Source organism: Saimiri boliviensis, chromosome 7 (genome assembly GCF_048565385.1).
Source record: "Saimiri boliviensis isolate mSaiBol1 chromosome 7, mSaiBol1.pri, whole genome shotgun sequence".
NCBI lineage: Eukaryota > Metazoa > Chordata > Mammalia > Primates > Cebidae > Saimiri > Saimiri boliviensis.
In genome coordinates, this window is record NC_133455.1 from 10,234,767 (window position 1) to 10,257,303 (window position 22,537).

At 40.6% G+C, this 22,537-nt stretch overlaps 1 protein-coding gene across 4 annotated transcripts in view; it reads right to left on the reverse strand.

Annotated features, from left to right (window-relative positions):
• KNTC1 (kinetochore associated 1) overlaps nucleotides 1-22,537 on the reverse strand; it is a 110,514-nt gene that overhangs the window by 23,445 nt on the left and 64,532 nt on the right. For all 4 annotated transcript variants that reach the window (XM_074402113.1, XM_074402112.1, XM_074402110.1 and 1 more), the window contains 13 exons: nucleotides 21,802-21,965; nucleotides 20,560-20,664; nucleotides 18,759-18,887; nucleotides 17,102-17,218; nucleotides 15,544-15,653; nucleotides 10,943-11,150; nucleotides 6,015-6,104; nucleotides 4,303-4,474; nucleotides 4,162-4,220; nucleotides 3,806-4,022; nucleotides 1,957-2,030; nucleotides 1,185-1,395; nucleotides 896-1,005 (listed from right to left, as the gene is read on the reverse strand). In XM_074402113.1, coding sequence (XP_074258214.1) covers nucleotides 896-1,005; nucleotides 1,185-1,395; nucleotides 1,957-2,030; nucleotides 3,806-4,022; nucleotides 4,162-4,220; nucleotides 4,303-4,474; nucleotides 6,015-6,104; nucleotides 10,943-11,150; nucleotides 15,544-15,653; nucleotides 17,102-17,218; nucleotides 18,759-18,887; nucleotides 20,560-20,664; nucleotides 21,802-21,965 — 1,766 coding nt within the window. The remainder of the gene's footprint in view (nucleotides 1-895; nucleotides 1,006-1,184; nucleotides 1,396-1,956; nucleotides 2,031-3,805; nucleotides 4,023-4,161; nucleotides 4,221-4,302; nucleotides 4,475-6,014; nucleotides 6,105-10,942; nucleotides 11,151-15,543; nucleotides 15,654-17,101; nucleotides 17,219-18,758; nucleotides 18,888-20,559; nucleotides 20,665-21,801; nucleotides 21,966-22,537) is intronic.

Consider the following 22,537-nt stretch of genomic DNA (forward strand, 5'->3'; position numbering starts at 1 on the left):
GTTAATCACATAAATCTGAGTAAAAGAATAGGCCAGTTCTTTCATACAGATGGCATCTGAAATCATCAACTGAAAAATAAAAGAGCTACAAAACAGTATTTAAACAAAAAGTAAACAATCTCCAGCCAGGTGTGGTGGGTGACACCTGTAATCCCAGCACTTTGGGAGGCTGAGGGTGGTGGATCACTTCAGGTCGGGAGTTTGAGACCAGCTTGGCCAACATGGTGAAATCCCATCTCTACTAAAATTAAAAAATTAGCTGGGCATGGTGGCATACACCTGTCATCCCAGCTACTTGGGAAGCTGAGGAGGGAGAATTAATTGCTTGAACCTCGGTGGAGGTTGCAGTGAGCTGAGATCACGCCACTGCACTTTAGCCTGGGTGACAGAGTGTCAAAAATAAATAAATAAATAAATAAACAGCCTCATTAAAACTTCAGATAATAGAGGGTAATAAAATAAACAAAAGTTCCAGACAGGCACAGTGGCTTATGCCTGTAATCTCAGCACTTTGGGAAAATGAGGCAGGGGGATCACTTGAGGCCAGGAGTTTGAGACCAGCTTGGCCAACATAATGACACCCTATCACTACCACACACACACAAAAAAATTAGCCACACATGGTGATGCACCCATTAGTCCCAACTACTTGGGAAGCTGAGGTGGGAGGGCTGTTTGAGCCCAGGAGTTTGAGTCTGCAGTGAGCTGTGATTGCACCACTGCACTTGCCTGGGTGACAGAGCAAGGTTCTACCTTTAAAAAACAAACCATAAAAGTTCCTTTCTTGAAGAATCTGTGCTCCTAATTAGAAGGTCATATTGTGTGGGATATTTAGCCTCTGAGAAGCCATCGGTGCATGCTCAACAACAGATACCCTTGGCCAGCAAGTACTTACTTCACCAGGTTTTGCTGAAGGGCAAAGCCATTTTTCCAATAACATGTCCCAGACTTTTTCCAAATTAATTTCATTGACTTCAGCTATTTCTTTAGCTGCTGTATGAATATCTAAGATATTCAAAATAAAGAATTAAAAGAAAAACTCATTTGAATACTTGTATGTGTATGTGTATATACATACACATAAAAGTAACTAACATACAAGCACACATACGTAATATACATAAGACTGGGAATCAAAATCGTAGCTTTTCTTGGACAACGAAAAAAATAGTTTTTGTCCTCACCAGGATAATCTGCGCGAGATGAATTCTGAATTCTTTGATTGATGGTAGGATGTTCGTAGAGACTGACAATGAGATGTGCTGGCTTTCCAATCACTCTTAAATATTCCTCCGTGTTCAGCTTGTGGGCTATGAGCACAGCTTCTGTGCCTGATCGCCGGTACTGGATATGAAGCTTCTTCAACAGAGCCTCGGCTTTTTCACGTTTTTCATCCTTTTAAACAATTCCAAGCAAAAAGAAAACCTTACTTTATAAGTCTCAGTTGAAGCCAAGAATCCATCTTTACTGATCACAATCACCCCCTTCCTCAGTTATGTTCCTAAGCATCTATATAAAACCTTGGTCTTCTTTCTCCATTTTAGGCACTATGGCAGCATGAGAAGGTAAGGTAAGCTAGTACAATTTAATTAGGAAGGAAGGCCGGGCGCGGTGGCTCAAGCCTGTAATCCCAGCACTTTGGGAGGCCGAGGCGGGTGGATCACGAGGTCGAGAGATCGAGACCATCCTGGTCAACATGGTGAAACCCCGTCTCTACTAAAAATACAAAAAATTAGCTGGGCATGGTGGCGCGTGCCTGTAATCCCAGCTACTCAGGAGGCTGAGGCAGGAGAATTGCCTGAACCCAGGAGGCGGAGGTTGCGGTGAGGCGAGATCGCGCCATTGCACTCCAGCCTGGGTAACGAGAGCGAAACTCCGTCTCGAGAAAAAAAAAAAAAAAAAAAAAAAAAAAATTAGGAAGGAAGAGAAGCCATCAATCTGATAGTTCAGACACACCTGTGATGGGATATTCTGTAGCCATCTCTCAGCTAAATAAAGGCAGAATTTCAAAGCAGACATCTTGAAGGAACCTAAAAAAAAAATTACCGGCAAATCTTAATCTTTTCGAGAAAATGTATTATGGTCTAATTAGCAAGTTTTTAAAAATTACAAAATGCATACTCATGGCTGGGCACAGTGGCTCACATTTGTAATCCTAGCACATTGGAAGGCCAAGGCAGGTGGATCACTTGAGGTCAGGAGTTTGGGACCAGCTGGGTCAACATGGAGAAACCCCATCTCTACTAAAAATACAAAATTAGCTGGATATGGGGCGTAATCCCAGCTACTCAGGAAGCTGAGGCAGGAAAATTGCTTGAAGCAGAAGGTAGATGTTGTGGTAAGCTAAGAGTCACCATTGCACTCCAGCCTGGGCAAGAAAAGCAAAACTCCAACTCAAAAATAAATAAATAAATAGCAGGGCATGGTGACGGGTGCCTGTAGTCTCAGCTACTTGGGAGGCTAAGGCAGGAGAATCATTTGAACCAGGGAGGCAGAGGTTGCACTGGCCTCAGATCACGCCACTGCACTCCAGCCTGGGCGACAGAGTAAGACTCCGTGTCAAAAACAAAAAAGTCCATAGAGGCCCTTTCATCAGTTTCCATTCCTGATCTCTAGATTCTTACATGCCTTCAAGGAGTCTTCTGCACGTGACTGTGTTCATGCATGCATGCATGTGCATCTGAACCCTAAGAGGTAATACCATATATACTCTAGTATAATTTGCTGTTCTCACTTTATATCTTGGATATCTTTCCAAATCAGCCCCATAATATTTCATTCTATGAATACACCTTATTTTCTAACCAGTTCCTGATCTTGAGCATTTTTTTTTTTTTAAGGCAGAGTCTCACTGTTTCCCAGGCTGGAGTGCAGTGGTGCAATCTCAGCTCCTGCAACCTCTGCCTCCTGGGTTCAAGAAATTCTCTGCCTCTGCCACCTGAGTAGTTGGGATCATAGGCACCTGCCACCACACCTAGCTAATTTTTTGTATTATTTTTTTTTAGCAGAGATGAGTTTTACCATGTTGGCCAGGCTGGTCTCGATCTCCTGACCTTAAATGATCTGCCCACCTTGGCCTCCCAAAGTGCTGGGATTACAGGCGTGAGCCACTGCACCTGGCCAGAACTGAGCATTTTTAAAAGTCATTTTCAACTTTTGTTAAGACCAAAAATGTAGCAGCTGGGTGCAGTGGCTCACACCTGTAATCCCAGCACTTTGGGAGGCTGAGGAGGGCGGATCACAAGGTCAGTAGATTGAGACCATCCTGGCTAAGATGGCAAAACCCCATCTCTACTAAAAATACAAAAAATTAGCTGGGCATGGTGGCACATGCCTGTAGCCCCACCTACTCGGCAGGCTGAGGTAGGAGAATTGCTTGAAGCCAGGAGGCGGAAGTTGCAGTGAGCCGAGATTGCACCACTACACTCTAGCCTGGGCGACAGAGTGAGACTACGTCTCAAAAAAAGAAAAAAAAAATGTAGCAGGAAGTGCCTGTGCTTGTGTTATCTATTTGGTTATGTGAGACTATGTAGGGATTCATCACTGAAAGTGTCACTGGGTATTAAGAAGTACCAATCACTGCCTAGTCCTAGCAAAGGTCACACCTTAAAGAAGGCACAAGAGTCAAGTTGGAAGGTGACTGCCTCCCTGCCCCATGACCACTGAATTTGAGTTGTTTCAGCATTCTACACCACCATAGCACAGAGAGCAGGCACATACATTTGAAAAGTACCATCTGCTTCTCCTTAAAGATGCAGAAGGAGTATTTTTTTTTAAACTGCAATTTTAAAAGAAGAGCTCTTACCTTCAGGAATATCCTGGACAAGGCTGATGGCAATAGCTACAGCCCACTCCGGGTTGACTATAGAGAGTAAGTAGGATTCGATGGTCTGCGTGATCTTAGTTATTTCCTTGTTAATCAGTGTTGAGGATTTAGCTTGTGTTAACTTCAGGAGCTTTGGCTTCAATTTTTTTTCAAAAACATGTTTTGCTGTAGACACGTACAGAGTATCCAGAGAGAACTTAAAAGAAAAGGAAGGTTATGGCTGAAGCACATATTCACATATAAGGTTTTACATGAAAGTAGCATAAAAATCTTTTACATGGGGTCAGATTTAATTATAGGATACAGAAATGTCTTACAAAGTTTTAATCAATTACCTTCATTAATTTAGAAATTAAAAGCAATGTTGGGAAAGATTCTTCACTGAGTTCTGTAGCTAGAAAGGAAACAAGGAGAGTATGATTTGTAAAAAATTTTAGCTATTGAGTAAAATTTATTAAAAAGAAAAAAAAACATACAGAGAATTTTCCAGAAGTTCTGTGCTGTGCCAAAGAATATCAGGTGAAAAGGCAGTCTAGTTTGGGCAGCTGATGGCAAAGTTATGACATGTTCCAACATATACTGATATTCTAGATCCACGGGAGGAGAAATTCTTCTGTATGACTTCAAATGTTTTAGAATACTCAATGCCTATATTAAAATAAAATATAAACTTTTGTCCAGTTAGAGTAACCCAGTCCTAAACTGTTATAAAATCATCTAACACTATATCATCGAAAGGTTCCATTCCCGAGACCATCTTGTTTTCAGAAAGATGATCAAAACCTTTTCTAGTATTCCCTTTAATGTTATTCTTCTAAACCATAATTTATATATGATCATCAAAGAAATCATACGAGGAGAAACCATTGGTAAATGGTAAATGACAGCTTGACAGTTCACTATCTGCTCTTCACACAGTTTGAGATGTACTTCAAAATACTTAATTTCATTTTAAATACAGAGGCTACAGATATAAATTATTTCTCTATACACTTAACTTTCTTACATTTATATTTTATATTAGACAAACCTGTATAACTTTTTGAATTGATATATTTTCTTACATAGTAAATCTTAACACAATATCAAAATATTTCTAAAATATTAATTTCTAAAATCAAATTAAAAAGTATAAAGGCAACTACAACCAAAATCCAGAAATAATGAAGAAGTTAATGAAAGTACTGAGACACAATTGAGTATGTCTTGGACCAATCCGTTAATACACAAAGCTGATCTAACTCTCAGCCCCATGGCCCTTTTTACTTCCTACATGGCAAATGTTTCCTTAATTCTTCACAATTAGTTCTGTAGTGACTTCATACTCTTTTTTTTTTTGAGATGGAGTTTTGCTCTCTTTACCCAGGCTGGAGTGCAATGGCGCGATCTCGGCTCACTGCAACCTCCGCCTCCTGGGTTCAGGCAATTCTCCTGCCTCAGCCTCCTGAGTAGCTGGGATTACAGGCACGCGCCACCATGCCCAGCTAATTTTTTGTATTTTTAGTAGAGACGGGGTTTCACCATGTTGACCAGGATGGTCTCGATCTCTTGACCTCGTGATCCACCCGCCTCAGCCTCCCAAAGTGCTGGGATTACAGGCTTGAGCCACCGCACCCAGGCTGTGACATCATACTCTTAAACAGGAGAGGTTAAATCACCTCAAAACAGTAAAAACAGGAGGAAGATAAGTGATAAAATATGAATGCCATAAAAACTTTTTCCCTTTGTAAAGATTTTTTTTTTTTTTTTTTTTTTTTTATTTGAGACGGAGTTTCACTCTTGATGCCCAGGCTGGAGTGCAATGGCGCGATCTCGGCTCACCGCAACCTCCGCCTCCTGGGTTCAGGCAATTCTCCTGCCTCAGCCTCCTGAGTAGCTGGGATTACAGGCACGCACCACCATGCCCAGCTAATTTTTTGTATTTTTAGTAGAGACGGGGTTTCACCATGTTGACCAGGATGGTCTCGATCTCTTGACCTCGTGATCCACCCGCCTCGGCCTCCCAAAGTGCTGGGATTACAGGCTTGAGCCACCGCGCCCAGCCTGTAAAGATTTTTAAAAACCTAAACTAAACCACAGAGTTTAAAAGGAGTTCAACAGTTAATCTGGAAAGGCCCTGGATAATGATATGATTTATGATCCAAAAAAAGCAGAAAGTTGATTTTTACATCTTTGATATATGTTATACCTGATTAATATTAATATTGGTTATCTTTTCATCGGCTCGTTCTATAACTTTCAGGACAACTTCAATCATTTCATAGTCATAGGGATCCAACTGTATAAAAACAAAAATATATCAAAACTTGTTAAGATTTTGCCATGTTGAAGTTTTATTCAATTACATTCATCAGCACAGATTACAAATATAAAAAGCTCATTGCACTTGTTTAGATTAATTACTCCCTTAAAAATGAGCTACAGTTTTCTCACCTCTAAAATTACCTGTTAGGATAAACATATATGCTAAAAAAGGTCTCAAAGGCTGTTTTTACAAGCTACACAAGGTAGTATTGTTTTAAAAAAGAAAGATGCTCTTGCCTGAAATCCCAGCATTTTGGGAGGCCAAGGTGGGTAGATCACCTGAAGTCAGGAGTTCGAGATCAGCCTGGCCAACACAGTGAAACCCCATCTCTACCAAAAATACAAAAATTAGCTGGGTGTGGTGGCAGGCGCCTGTAGTCCCAGTTACTTGGGAGGCTGAGGCAGGAGAATGGCTTGAACCTGGAGGGTAGAGATTGCAGTGAGCTGAGATCACACCACTGCACTCCAGCCTGGGCAACAGAACCAGACTCTGTCTCAAAAAAAAAAAAAAAAAAATATATAGAGTAGGCATATGGACAAAATTTTATATAATATTTTGAAATTAAAGTTCCGTATCTTCAATTAATGATGGGAAAATTAGAACAGAAAGAAACTGATCCTTTTCTTAAAAATGACATGACTAGCCGGGCGCGGTGGCTCAAGCCTGTAATCCCAGCACTTTGGGAGGCAAAGGCGGGTGGATCACGAGGTCAAGAGATCGAGACCATCCTGGTCAACATGGTGAAACCCTGTCTCTACTAAAAATACAAAAAATGAGCTGGGCATGGTGGCACGTGCCTGTAATTCCAGCTACTCAGGAGGCTGAGGCAAGAGAATTGCTTGAACTCAGGAGGTGGAGGTCGTGGTGAGCCGAGACCGCGCCATTGCACTCCAGCCTGGGTAACAAGAGCAAAACTCTGTCTCAAAAAAAAAAAAAAAAAAAAAAAAAAAAAAAAAATGACATGACTAAAACTGTGGGCCCCCAAGCAAGTTTCTCAAAGGATTTTGTTTTAGCTCCAACTATATACTATACTGCAATAATAAATTGTGTGACATCTATATACATATAAACATAAAAAGAAAGGAAGTCAGGCCGGGCGTGGTGGCTCATGCCTGTAATCACAACACTTTGGGAAGCCAAGGCGGGTGGATCACCTGAGGTCAGGCATTTGAGACCAGGTTGGCCAACATGGCAAAATCCCATCTCTACTAAAAATACAAAAATTAGCCGATGTGGTAGTGTGTGCCTGTAGTCCCAACTACTCAGGAGGCTGAGGCAAGAGAATCGCTTGAACTTGGGAGGTGGAGGTTGTAGTGAGCTAAGATCATGCCACTGCACTCCAGCCCAGGCAACAGAGTAAGACTTCATCTCAAAATTAAAAAAAATTAAAAAAAGGAAAGCAAGGAAGTCTTCCTTTGTTCTTTGTTTCTTTCTACCCATACAGCATTACATTTTTCTTTTTTATTTTATTTTTGAGATGGAGTCTCACTCTGTCACCCAGGCTGGAGTGCAGTGGTGCAATCAAAATTCACTGCAGACTTGACCTCCTAGGCTCAAGCAATCCTCCCCACCTCAGCTTTCCAAATACCTGGGACTACAGGCATGTAACATTTTGCCCAGGTAATTTTTAAAAAACTTTTTGTAGTGACGAGTTCTTACTATGTTTACCAGGCTGGCCCATTTTGTAAATGCCAACAAAAGTCACGTGAAAAACAACATTGAACAAAATGGAAAGGTAAAATATTGTACCTAGAAAATTTGAGCAGCCTATATAATTTTTGGTGAATTACAGGCAAAATATAAAACTGAAAAATGTATTGCAGGCTTAAAATTTTATTTCTAGGCCAAGCATGCTGGCTCACACCTGTAATCACAGCCCTTTGGAAGCCAAGGCAGGTGGATCACCTGAGGTCAGGAGTTCAAGATCAGCCCAGCCAACATGGTGAAACCCCGTCTCTACTAAAAATAAAAAAATTAGTCAGGTGTGGTGGCACGTGCCTGTAATCGGAGCTATTTGGGAGACAGGCAGGAGAATCATTTGAGATTACACCATTACATTCCAGCCTGGACAACAAGGGCAAAACTCAGTCTCAAAACAAAAAAAGAAATTTTATTTCCCTGCCATTTATCTTCATTTCTCCATCAGACTACCCCTTGACCAAATATTGTAATTTTCAGAAGATCTCCTAAACAAATACTCAGTAGAAGCCAGGTATAGTCCCTGTAGTCCCAGCTACTCAAGAGGCTGAAGCAGGAGGATCACTTGAGCCCAGGAGTTAGAGGTCAACCTGGGCAATATAGTGAGACCACCCCTTGTCTTTAAAAAAATAACGCCCCCCCGCCCCCCAAAAAAATGCTGTGGGAGCTGATGGTCAAAAAAAGTAAAAAATAAAAACCAAATCAGACAAGGGTATAAAAATATGTATAAAGATATTCATTGTAACAATTTATAATAACCAGCAAGGATAACATAGTGAGATTCATATTTACAAAAAACTTTTTTAAAAAATTAGTGGGCTAGGGGCCGGGCGCGGTGGCTCAAGCCTGTAATCCCAGCACTTTGGGAGGCCGAGGTGGGTGGATCACGAGGTCGAGAGATCGAGACCATTCTGGTCAACATGGTGAAACCCCGTCTCTACTAAAAATACAAAAAATTAGCTGGGCATGGTGGCACGTGCCTATAATCCCAGCTACTCAGGAGGCTGAGGCACGAAAATTGCCTGAACCCAGGAGGCGGAGGTTGCGGTGAGCCAAGATCGCACCATTGCACTCCAGCCTGGGTAACAAGAGCGAAACTCCGTCTCAAAAAAAAAAAAAAAAAAAATTAGTCGGGTATGGTGGCATGCACCTATAGCCCCAGGTACCTGGGAGGCTGAGGTGGAAGGATTATTTGAACTCATGAGGTCAAAGCTGCCATGAGCCATGTTCATACCACTGTACTCCAGCCTGAATAACAGTGAGACCCTGTCTCAAAAAAAAAAAAAAAAAAGGCCAGGCGAGGTGACTCACGTCTGTAATTCCAGAACTATGGGAGGCTGAGGCGGGCAGATCACCTGATGTAAAGAGTTCAAGATCAGCCTGGCCAACATGGTGAAACCCTGTCTCTACTAAAAATAAAAAATTAGCCAGGTGTGGTGGCATGCACCTGTAGTCCCAGCTACTTGGGAGGCTGAGGCAAGAGAATGGGTTGAACATGGGAGGTGGAGGTTGCAATGAGCCAACATCATATACAGCACTCTAGCCTGGGCGAAAGTGAGATTCATCTCAAAAAAAAAAAAAGAAAAAGAAAAAGAAAAGAAACAATTTAAATGTTTATCCAAAAAAGGCTGTTTAAATACAGCATGCTATCCATATAGTGGAATAGTAATTATGCATCTGTCAAAAATAACGTTTCATTGGGCATGGTGGCTCACCTCTGTATTTCCAGCATTTTGGGAGGCCAAGGTAGGAGGATCCCTTGATGCCAGGAGTTTGAAACCAGCCTGAACAACATAGTGAAACCCCGTCTCTACTAAAAATACAAAAATGACCAGGCATGATGGTGCATGCCTGTAAACCCAGCTATGTGGGAGGCTGAGATTGAAATAGCACTTGAGCCCAGGACATAGAAGCTGAGTGAGTCACATTCACAGCACTGCACTCGAGCATGGGCAACAGAGCAAGACCTTGTCTCAAAAAAGATAAAAAGAAAAGAGGCTGTGCATGGTGGCTCAAGCCTGTAATCCCAGCACTTTGGGAGGCTGAGGCAGGTGGATCATGAGGTCAAGAGATAGAGACCATCATGGCAAACATGGTGAAACCCCGTCTCTACTAAAAACACAAAAAATTTAGCTGGGTGTGGTGGCATGCGCCTGTAGTCCCAGCTACTTGGGAGGCTGAAGCAGGAGAATTGCTTGAACCCGGGAGGCGGAGGTTGCAGTGAGCCGAGATTGTGCCACTGCACTCCAGCCTGGCACCTGGTGACAGGGTGAGACTCTGTCCCCCCTCCCCACCCCCCCCCCCAAAAAAAAAGGAAAAAGAAAAGACAAAAAAAAAAAAAGACATTTCTTGCAGGACTGTGAAGAAGAAATTGTTTCTTTTGAGATAGATGTATATGTACTGACATATAATGACAACATGTTAGGTGAAGAGAGTCACAGAATAGTATTATTTAGTATAGGATAGTTACTACACCACACTACTAACATTTTTATCTCTAGGGAGTGGAGTTACAGGGAAATTGCCTGTTTTGTTTTATTTATTTCTCTCTAGTTCCAATCTCTTCAAAGAATGTGTAAGGTTTTCTTTTGTTTTTTTTTTGAGACGGAGTCTTGATCTGTCGCCCAGTTGCAGTGAGCGGTGTGATCTCGGCTCACTGCAACCTCTGCCTCCTAGGTTTAAGCAATTCTCTTGCCTCAGCCTCTCGAGTAGCTGGGACTAGATGATCAAGCTGTCACGCCTGGCTAATTTTTTATATATTTTTTAGTAGAGACAGGATTTCACCATGTTGCTCAGGCTAGTCACAAACTCCTGAGCTCAGGCAATCTGCCTGCCTTGGCCTCCCAAAGTGCTGGGATTACAGGCGTGAGCCACCAGGACTGGTCAAGAATGTGTAAGGTTTTCAAAAATACGGAAAAGAAAAGCTATTTCTATTTTGAAAAATAGAAAAATTGTATTTAACTGTATTACAAATATACAAATCTAGAGAATATTTCAAATGAAAAGTTGATAAAATATAGACTTATACATCCAATTTATTACTAAATGTCTATAATTAGCTAAGGGTGGGAGAAATGACTGAGATGACCCGATTCATTTCACCATGTGTCTACCTTATGTAGTATTCCACTAAGACTGATGACCAAATCTTTAGTGCTCGTCAGTAAAGGAACCATCTCGAGGGCTTTGGCCAGGAGTTTGGGATGCTGTTGCTTTGCAGACTCCATGCTTGCATCTCCCTGGCCTTGGCTGGCATTCGTGTTGTGGAGCAGCGTTTCGATGAAGAGCTGAAGAGCCGCATCACAGTTCAACTGAAACGTTCTAAAAGAAGCATTTAATACACACCAATCAGGAATTTGAGACCAGCCTGGCCAAAACGGTGAAACTCCATCTCTACTAAAAGAACAAAAATTAGGCCAGGCACAGTGGCTCACGACTGTAATCCTAGCACTTTGAGAGGCCGAGATGGGTGAATTGCCTGAGCTGAGTTCGAGACCAGTCTGGGCAACACAGTGAAACCCCATCTAAACCAACAGACAAAAAATTGGCCAGGTGTGGCAGTATGCACCTGTAATCCTAGCTACTCAGGTGGCTGAGACAGGAGAATCACTTGAATCCAGGAGGCAGAGGTTGCAGTGAGTTGAGATTGTACTATTACACTCCAGCCTGAGTGACAGAGTGAGACTCTGTCTTTAAATAAATAAATACGTAAGCCAGGAGTGGTGGCATGCACCTATACTCCCAGCTACTTGGGAGCTAAGACACAAGAATCACTTGAACCTGGGAGGCAGATGTTGCAGTGAGCCAAGATCAAGATATTGCACACCAGCCTAGGTGACAGAACGCGACTCTGTCTCAAAAACAAAAATAAAATAAGTAACAAAACTTTGGCCAGGCATGGTGGCTCACACCTGTTAATCCCAGCACTTTGGGAAGCCAAGGCAGGTGGATCACAAAGTCAGGAGTTCAAGACCAGCCTGGCTAACATGGTGAAACCCCGTCTCTACTAAAATTATAAAAATTAGCCAGGTGTGGTGGCTCATGCCTATAATCCCAGCTACTTCGGAGGCTGAGGGTGAAGAATCACTTGAACCGGGGAGGGAGAGGTTGCGATGAGCCAAGATCGCACCATTGTACTCCAGCCTAGGCAATAAGAGCAAAACTCGTCTCAAAAACATACATACATACATACATACATACATATTTTAAGAATCAACAAACCAGGCCAGGCACGGTGGCTCACACCTGTAATCCCAGCACTTTGGGAGGCCGAGGCGGGTGGATCACAAGGTCAAGAGATCGAGACCATCCTGGCCAACATGGTGAAACCCAGTCTCTACTAAAAAACACAAAAAAATTAGCAAGGCGTGGTGACATGCGCCTGTAGTCCCAGCCTGTACTCGGGAGGCTGAGGCAGGAGAATTGCTTGAACCCAGGAGGCGGAGATTGCAGTGAGATGAGATGGTGCCATTGCACTCCGGCCTGGGCGACAAGAGCGAAATTCCATCTCAAAAAAAAAAAAAGGCTTTTATCGAAGACAAGCAATAACAAATTCTGGTGAGAATGCAGAGAAGAAGAGAACCATCGTACACTGTTGGTAGAAATGTAAATTAGTACAACTACTATGGAGAACAGTTTAGAGGTTCCTCAAACTAAAAACAGAACTACCATATGATCCAGCAATCCCACTGCTAGGTATATACCCAAAATAAAGAAAATCAATGTATCAAAGAGATGTATACTCTCATGTTTATTGTAGCAACTATTCACAATAGCTAAGATTTGGAATCAACTTACGTGTCCATCAACAGACAAATGAATAAAGAAAGCGTAGTACATAAACACAGTGGAGTACTATTCATTCAGAAAAAAGAATGAGATTATGTTATTTGCAACAGCATGGATGGAACCAGAGGGTCATTCTGTTAAGTGACATAAAGCAGGCACACAAAGACAAATTTCAAAAGCTCTCACTTTTTTTCTTCTTTTTCCCAAGATATGAGTAGGACTTTAGCTTTTACTTATGTTTGGGAGATAAAAATTAAAACAACTGAATTCATGGAGACAGAAAGTAGAATGATGGTTACCAGAGACTGGAACGGAAATTGAGGGAAGAGGGGAAATGGGATGGTTAATGGGTACAAAAATACAGTTAGATAGAATCAAGAAGACCTAGTATTTGATAGTACAACAGGGTGACTACAGTCAACAATAATTTATTGTACATTTTAACGTAACCAAAAGAGTATAACTGGATTCTTTGTAACAGAAATAATAAATTATTGAGGTGATGGATACCCTATTTACCCTGATGTAATGATTATGCGTTGCATGCCTATATCAAAGTATCTCAGGAACTCTGTAATATATAAACCTAATGTGTATCCACAAAAATTAAAACAAATAAATAAAATAAACTGAAAACAACTCAACAATCCACCAATAAGGGGCTGGTTAAATAGCTTATCTAGGCCGGGCACAGTGGCTCACACCTATAACCCCAGTACTTTGGGAGGTCAGGAGTTCGAGACAGGCCTGTCCAACATGGGGAAACCCTGTCTCTACTAAAAATACAAAAATTAGCCAGGTAGGGTGGTGCGTGCCTGTAATCCCAGCTACTCAAGAGGCTGAGGCAGCAGAATCGCTTGAACCCAGGAGGTAGAGGTTGCAGTGAGCAGAGTTGCGTGACTGCACTCCAGCCTGGGCAACAGAGTAAGATTCTATCTCACAAAAAAAAAAAAGAATCTGGTTACTATAGACAAAGTAACAACTGAAATGCTTTTTAGACCCTACTAATAAGACAGTGATAGTTTAATTTGCTATACAGAGTAACTAAAATATCAATAAGAGGCTTAAGTACCATCATTTTGAAGTCACTTTCTGATATTCTAAAGGTTATCTAAATTTATTCAGGTAGACTGCCTGAGGCAAAAGTGTCACTATCATATGAATACAAATCATTAATGCCATGTACATAGAATAATTATGAAATGAACTTGACTTTATAGCTATTTAAATTTCAAAAAAGTGTTCTGTACCAGAGGATATCACATAAGAATCTACCAGAAGTTCAAGTTAAATAAAAAATATAAAAGCGTATGTATTCTGTCCTGGATTTATAACAGGCCAAACTGAAGAATGACATAGTTTTGTTATTTCAAACTACTCTTTAAATCAGTGCTCCTTAAAGCTATGGGCAGCCTATAGTCCTTGACTTGCAGGTACAGAATAGTGACAGCCAGTCTTTATGCTACTCCTCACTATCCACAGAGACAAAGAAATAGATGCCTGCCTGGTTCAGGAAATGTACCAAGCAGTTTCATTCTCAGTAACTCAGATTCCATTAATCTGTTACAAATCAGATGGCGGTTATAGCACCCATAATATTTTAGAAGCAGTCATTTATAATTTGACCTTGAGCAGGTCATGTAATATGGATTTGTTTTCTCATGTATCAACTGGCAACATATGCAATAAGAACTGTAAAAATTAAATGAGGTGACATGTCCGAAAGCATTCTGAAACCGGAAAACGAGTCCTTGTATTTACTAGCTAGAAACATCAGGCCGGGCGTGGTGGCTCACGCCTATAATCCAAGCACTTTGGAGGCCAAGGTGGACGGATCACCTGAGGTCGGGAGTTCAAGACCAGCCTGACCAACATGGTGAAACTCCGTCTTAAAAAAAAAAAAAAAAGAAAGAAAGAAAAAGAAGCATCTGAGTTATAAATTATAAATCACTTATCCTTACTTATCAAAGTAAGCTGAATCTATAAATAACACATTTAATCTTAGTTCTAAAAATTCTTGGCTGGGCGCAGTGGCTCACGCCTACAATCCCAGCACTTTGGGAGGCCCAGATGGGCAGATCACTTGAGGTCAGGAGTTTGACACCAGCCTGGCCAACATGGTGAAACCCTGTCTCTACTAAAAATACAAAAATTAGCCAGGCGTGATGGCGCATGCCTGTAATCCTAGCTACTTGGGAGGCTGAGGCCAGAGAATCACTTGAAGGTGGAAGTTGCAGTGAGCCAATATTGCGCCACTGTACTCCAGCCTGGGTGACAAAGCAAGACTCTGTCTCAAAATAAACAAATAAAATAGGGGGTCGGTGTGCAGGGGCCAGGGAGGTGGGCATCTCTCCATCTCGGTGGGGTGTGCCAGGTCCCCAAGCCCATTCCTGTCCCACCCACTTTAAAAAAAAAAAAAGAAAGAAAAAATAAATAAAAATAATTTTATAAATATTTTTAATAAGACATTAGAAATTCTCCCTAAATCATACTTTTCACTAATTTTTAGTTTAAGATTCCTTTGCTCCCTAGTTAATCTGATTTAGAAGTTTAATTACTCAGAAGAATATTCTCCAACTTTTCTGATCATAGGAATCACCTGAGCTCCTATTAAAGACCAATGATTTCTAGGCTCAGTCCAGACCCACTGAGTCAGAACTGCCAGAGAGCCCCAGAAATCTGCATGAAATCAAGTGCCCTAGGTGATGCTTATCATGAGGCAAGTTTGGGAAACACTAAATGGTGGATTTAAATGGTGATATCATAAGAGACTCCAATCTGACTTCATCTTTACTCAGTTTGGGAATGAGCAAAAGAAAATATCAGAGGTCCATGGACCTCATAAAATAATCATCGTTATTACTGTGTTCTTGAAATAAGATTACCAGTTTAACAGCAAAAATACCGTTAATGTTTAAAGAATTACCTGCAATATTCCAGAATGAGGCTTGTGTCCATATCTATATTTTCCACAAGAGCTTTAACAAGGTCTTTCTTGGTGAGAAAATGTTGCCTGAAAACTGGTTGAAAAGAAATCTAGAAATAAAAAACAAAACAAATAAAAATAAAATAAAATAAAATAAACCTCTACACTGAAATGTATCAGAATAAGGGCAACATAATGACTTGCCTTCTTAGTATCTTTTTTTTTTTTTAATAAAGAAACATTTGTCTATAGCTCCTCCAACTTCACACTACCCAACCCAGCCATCACTCTGAGATTTGAGGTGTACATGGGTCCAAAACTCCTCTTAGCCATCCTAACCATTGCCTCATCTGAAAAGTTTAATTCTTTTTTCTTTTTTTTTTTTTTTGAGACGGAAGAGTCTTGCTCTGTCGCCAGGCTGGAGTGCAGTGGCGTGACCTTGGCTCACTGCAACCTCCACCTCCTAGGTTCAAGCAATTCTCTTGCCTCAGCCTCCCAAGTAGCTGGGATTACAGGTGTGCACCACCACGCCCAGCTCATTTTTGTATTTGTAGTAGAGACGGGGTTTCACCATGTTGGCCAGGATGGTCTCGATCTCTTGACCTTGTGATCTGCCCGCCTCGGCCTCCCAAAGTGCTGGGATTATAGGTGTGAGCCACCGCACCCCACAAAATGTTTGATTCTTAATGCAAACAGAACAACAGTTCCATTACTGCAGAAGAATTAAGCTTCAAAACATATAGCATTTCTATACTAGTAATCTTCCTGATAAGTCAACTGTTTGCAAATAAAATGTTTTATATTTTTGGTAAAGAAAACAGGGTTTTGGCTCATGCCTGTAATCCCAACAATTTGGTAGGCCGAGATGGGTGGATCACTTAAGGTCAGGAGTTCAAAACCAACCTCGCCAACATGGTGAAACCCTGTCTCTACAAACAATACAAAACAATTAGCTGGGTGTGGTGGTGCATGCCTGTAGTCCCAGCTAATCAGGAGGCTGAGGTGGGAGGATAGCTTAGGCCCTAGAGATTGAAGCTGCAGTGAGCCGTGATCATGCCACTGCACTCCAGCCTGGGTGACAGAATGAGATCCTGTTTCAAAAAAAAGAAAACTTGGTTTTGCTTGTCTGTTCTTTTGCACTGTCAAAAATAAAGGCGATTTATTTTCCCCTACTAGGTGTTCTTGAAGCATGGTATACCTGTATATACATTTTAATATTATCTTTAACAACAGTGGTAAACAAAAGTATGAGGCTAAAGGCTATGCCTGAAATAGCATAAATGTCAATTGATACTAGATATATACCTATAAATGAGAAAGTTAAGCAGCTGAAAATGTCAGGCCACTTTTAATTTCCTTGAAAATACAGACAAAAGGAAATGAGGCAAAAATTTCTTATTTGTCTGGAAGCACCAAAGTGTGTACTTAATAAAATGTACAAGGCGGTACACAGACACTCTCTTCCCAAAAGTAAAGGAAAAGGAGATCTTTGTTTTGTTTTAAATTTTCCAACCAGGTAATTATCAGAATCAATGATAGCAGTACAAAGAATACTCACACGAAGTTTAGCAAGACGAATGCCCCACCGGGCATCAGTACTGAGTTCACGGAACTTAAGCCCCATTTCTATTTCCTGATGGAGACTTGCCAGCTCAGAGCCCACCAGAGATATTGCCTAAAAAATTAAAATAGAATTAAAGTTAAATCATAAATATATTCTAATACCTTTTAGATGAAACCCAACAATGAAAGTCATAACTTCCTTTGTGATAACTGTATAGAATGTTACATATTATTATTATTATTATTATTTTTTTTTTTTTGAGATGGAGTTTCGCTCGTTACCCAGGCTGGAGTGCAATGGCGCAATCTTGGCTCATCGCAACCTCCGCCTCCTGGGTTCAGGCAATTCTCCTGCCTCAGCCTCCTGAGTAGCTGGGATTACAGGCACGCGCCACCATGCCCAGCTAATTTTTGTATTTTTAGTAGAGACGGGGTTTCACTATGTTGACCAGGATGGTCTCGATCTCTTGACTTCGTGATCCACCTGCCTCGACCTCCCAAAGTGCTGGGATTACAGGCTTGAGCCACCGCGCTCGGCCCGAATGTTACATTTATTATGTACACAGTCATTACTTCTTATGTAATATTTAGGTAATCCAGCTTATTGCATAATGTCATACATTTAGCCTGGCTTTCTTTTATAATGAAAGGCCAAATTTTAGTTATCTTGCAAGCAAACTCCCCAAAAAAGGCAAATTTTAACACAACATCCAAAAGAAGTTCTCTATCTGTTAAACTTAGCCTACAAAAATAAACTGATGGGCCGGGAGTGGTGGCTTACACCTGTAATCCCAGCACTTTGGGAGGCCAAGGTGGGCGGACCACAAGGTCAGGAGATTGAGACCATCCTGGCCAACATAATGAAACCCCGTCTCTACTAAAATACAAAAAAATTTGCTAAGCATAGTGGCGCATGCCTGTAGTCCCAGCTACTAGGGAGGCTAAGGCAGGAGAATTGCTTGAACCTAGGAGGAGGAGATTGCACTGAGCAGAGACTATGTCACTGCACTACAGCCTGAGCGACAGTGTGAGATTTCGTCTCAAAAAAAAAAAAAAAAAGAACGGATTCATACGTGGGTCTGGGGTTTCAAATATACCAGAATAAGATTTGACATTCTAAGGCTGTAAAGAGATTTTAAGAAATTAAAAAACTGCTGAATCCTGTAATCCTGGCACTTTGGGAGGCTGAGAAGGGCAAATCACAAGGTCAGGAGTTTGAGACCAGTCTGGCCAACACAGTGAAACCCCATCTCTACTAAAAATACAAAAAAATAGCTGGGCATGGCGGCAGGAGCCTGTAATCCCAGCTACTCGGGAGGCTGAGGCAGGAGAATCCCTCGAACCCGGGAGGCAGAGGTTGCAGTGGGCTGAGATCATGTCACTGCACTCCACCCCGGGTGACAGTGCAAGATTCCGTCTCGAAAATAAATAAATAAATAAGTAAACTGTAATTCTTTGGGTTGAACAATGCTCATAACTTGCATATACAGGCAACAGTATGTCACCAATCAAGGAGAAGTTGGTAGAAATCACGAGTTAGCTCAACATTTCTTCTACTAAATCTTTAAGACCAAGTGGCAAAGCCAACTTCATTTCTCCCCCCCCAAATCTTGAATACTTCAAGAATTGAAGGTGTGCTTCCTTAGGCATACCAAGATTTTGTCGTAATTCTGCCATGCTTTATCTATGAGCTTCCAGAGATTTTCAAACACATCTTTTTGAGGTAAGAGAGTGCAGTAACCCAACGCCAGGTCAAGATCTACCAAGCGACAATTAAATACCTACAGGAAGAAAGCAGCAAAAGAAGCAAACTCTTCATAATCTAAACAGAATTAACTTTGTTCACAAAGGGCAGAAACACAAAGAGGAAGAATTTTAATTTATAATTTTAAAAACTTTTAAAATTAAGTGTCTCAAGGTTTATCATTAAATTGAATTACAAACACTACAGAAGAACAAGTGTTTCATGAAAAGTTACAGTAACATAGTTCTAATGTGTTCGCTTAAGTTTAATGTCCTTTATCACTATCCGAAGAGTAAGAAAAGAAACTACAAATTCTATAGGGCACTAAAATGTTGTCTAGGGGTAAAGAGCCATAATGTATGTAACTTATTTACAAATAGAAAAAGTATATACAAAATGTAAAATGATTTTATAAATAAATAGAAAAATAGAGCATGCCAGTGAATGATAAAGCAATAAAGGGTATACCAGAGATCTTTGTACTACTGCTAAAATTTTCCTGAAACTTTAAAATTATCTCCAAATTAAAAATTTTGGGGGCTGGGCATACTATCATGCCTGTACTTTCAACATTTTAGGAGGCCAAGGTGGAAGGATTGCTTGAGGCCAAGAGTCCAAGACCAGCCTGGGCAACGTAGTAAGACCTGTCTCTCCCAAAATATTTAAAAGTTACCCAGGCATGGTGGCGCACCAGCAGTGCCAGACACTCAGAGGCTGAGGCGGGAGGGTTGCTTGAGCCCATAAGTTTGAAGCTGCAGTAAGCTATGATGGCAACTCTGCACTACAGCCTGGGTGAAAAAGTCAGACCTTGTCTCCAAGAAAACCAACATTTTTTTAAAAAAGTAATCTGACAAATGAAAATTAAATGCCTAATGCAACCAGTTTTTCACCGAAAGTCTATTCGAATCTTTTAAAAAATAAAGGGTAATGGAAAATTAGGATTTCTGAAATAGAAATAATAGGATCATTGGAATGCTTTAATCTATAAAATAAATAACCACGTGGCCGGGCGCGGTGGCTCACGCCTGTAATCCCAGCACTTTGGGAGATTGAGGCAGACGGATCACGAGGTCAGGAGATCAAGACCATCCTGGCTAACATGTGAAACCCTGTCTCTGCTAAAAATTTAAAAAATTAGCTGGGCGTGGTGGTGGGCACCTGTAATCCCAGTTACCTGGGAGACTGAGGTGGGAGGATCATTTCCCAGGAGGCGGAGGTTCCAATAAGCTGAGATTGTACCACTGTACTCCAGCCTGGTGGCAGAGCAAGACTCAGTCTCAAAAAAAAAAAAAAAATAACTACAGAGTGTGGCACAGTTATTCATGCCTGTAATCCCAGTGACTTGGGAGGCTAAGACAGGAGGATAGCTTGAGCCGAGAAGTTCAAGGCTGTGGCAAGCTATGATTGTACTACTGCACTCCAGCCTGGCTGACAGAAAAAATACTCATCTCTGAAAAATAAACAAATACAAATAGAAGTAACTAAAATCAAGAGACAACAGCAGAAAAGACTGACTACTATTTCATAAAATCTCTACAGAATGTCAATTACCACAATAAAAAAAAACAACACTATTAGCTATAACACAGTTTAAGTTTTGAATAATAAAATACTACTGTACTGAATCATAAACTATTGGATCATATGTCAGCTAACTGAGGTAAAAGGTAAAAAAAAATTTTTTTTTTTTACTAAGAACAAATACTTACTTTGTGCAGTAGTGTTGTAGCATTTTTCCTGATAAATATAACAGCTTTTTCTTTCAATTCTGTAACAATATGCCTTGATTTAACAAATGTAGTCTCTCCAAATAACTTTTAAAAAAGAACAAAAAAATATTTAGATCTAGTTCTATGTATTATTCTGAAAACTTTTTCAAATATTAAGGAACTTTGAAAATTCATCATTATATCCAAAAAGTATGAGCATTTAACCTATAGTGATAGAAAGCTGTGTCTGGGGGTGGGGGACTGACTGGAGAGAGGAAAAAGGAAGTATTTAAAAATACCCCTAAGTCTTCATTGTGGTGTTGGTGACAAGGTGAATATTGGTTGATACACTTAAAACATGTGTATTTTAATTTTGAAAGCTATACTTCAATACAGTTCATTTAAAAAGAACCAGCATTTAATACATATCAACGGAGTAGTAGAAATGAAGACAACTCCCTCTGAGGCCCAGCTAAAACAGTTATCCACAGTTAGTCTGTCTTCTAGAAGCTTGTCAATGACGCTCTCAGATGTAATTATGATAACTTGGCCATTTAGGTGATAACTAAACGAACAACACACAGATATTCTGACCAAATGTGGTACAGTAGAAACTGCACTGAGCTTGGAGTGTGAAGACTTACCACTACAATATAAAACTCTGGGTAACTTATTTCACCTCCCTGAATCTGAGTTTCCACATTTGTAGAATGGAAACTCTCAGGGCTGTGGTAAAGAATGAGTATGAGACGGGCACAGTGGCACACTCCTGTGGAAGGCTGAGGCAGGTGGATCACCTGAGATCAGGAGTTCGAAACCAGCCTGACCAACATCGATAAACCCCATCTCTACTAAAAATACAAAAACAGCTGGGCATGGTGGTGCATGCCTAATCCCAGCTACTCGGGAGGCTGAGACAAGAGAATCGCTTGAACCCAAGAAGCGGGGGTTGTGGTGGGCCAAGATCCTGCCATCGAACTCCAGCCTGGGCAAAAAGAGAGAAGCTTAGTCTCAAAAAAGAAAAAAAAGAAAAGAAAAAAGAGAATGAGTATGAAAATGTGTACAGGCACTTTCTTTACACACTGGAATCTTAGTAGATGCTCAACAAACGTTCTTAAATCTGATGAATTATCAATTTCTTTGCTACAAAGACAAAAGGAAAACGTGGACTCCAAATTCCTTTGTTAGGGCTTTTACATCTATATTCACCCAAAGTCAAAGTATTTGTTCTTGAAGCTATACCTTTTCACTCAAACTGGCATTCATGAAGTTTGACACAGAGTGCTGAAGACAGGTACCAAATGAAACAACCACAAATTTTAGGGCCAGCTCCCACTGGCTAGATTCCTGAAGATTTTGAAGCAGGGCAGTGATCGAATTTAAAACAGGTAAAACAAGCCCATCTCCTGCAGTGATAAAGGATTTTAATATTTAGATTTTTTAAACAAAGAAAGATCATATTACTGAAAACTGTTTTCAGAGACAGCCTATTTCTTCAATACAGATAAGTCATGGAGTTTGTTCTCAAAATTGGTTAATGAGAAGCTAATATAAGGCTTGAGTTAAACCAGAAACTAAGTCCACTAGCTAGCTAATGAGATACTTTGATTGTAACTTGACTATTTTAATTGAGATGTTCATATCTTTAGCTGAAGAAAAACCATTTCTCCTTTTGAAAGATAAAAATTTGTAAACAAATTCATAGACGTTAACACTATTAAGCCAAATCACATAATCTACTGAACTTTTACATGAATAATATAAAAATAACTAAACAATTACATTAATGATATTAAATCACGTTCATATTTAGAATTCAAAGAAATTTCTACTACTATGGGATTTTGTTTTTTTAGAGACAGGGTCTTCTTCTGTTGCCCAGGCTGGAATATAGTAGTGCCATCATAACTCACAGCAGCCTTGAACTCCTGGGCTCAAGAGTTTCTCCCACCTCAGCCTCCCAAGTAACCAGGACTAC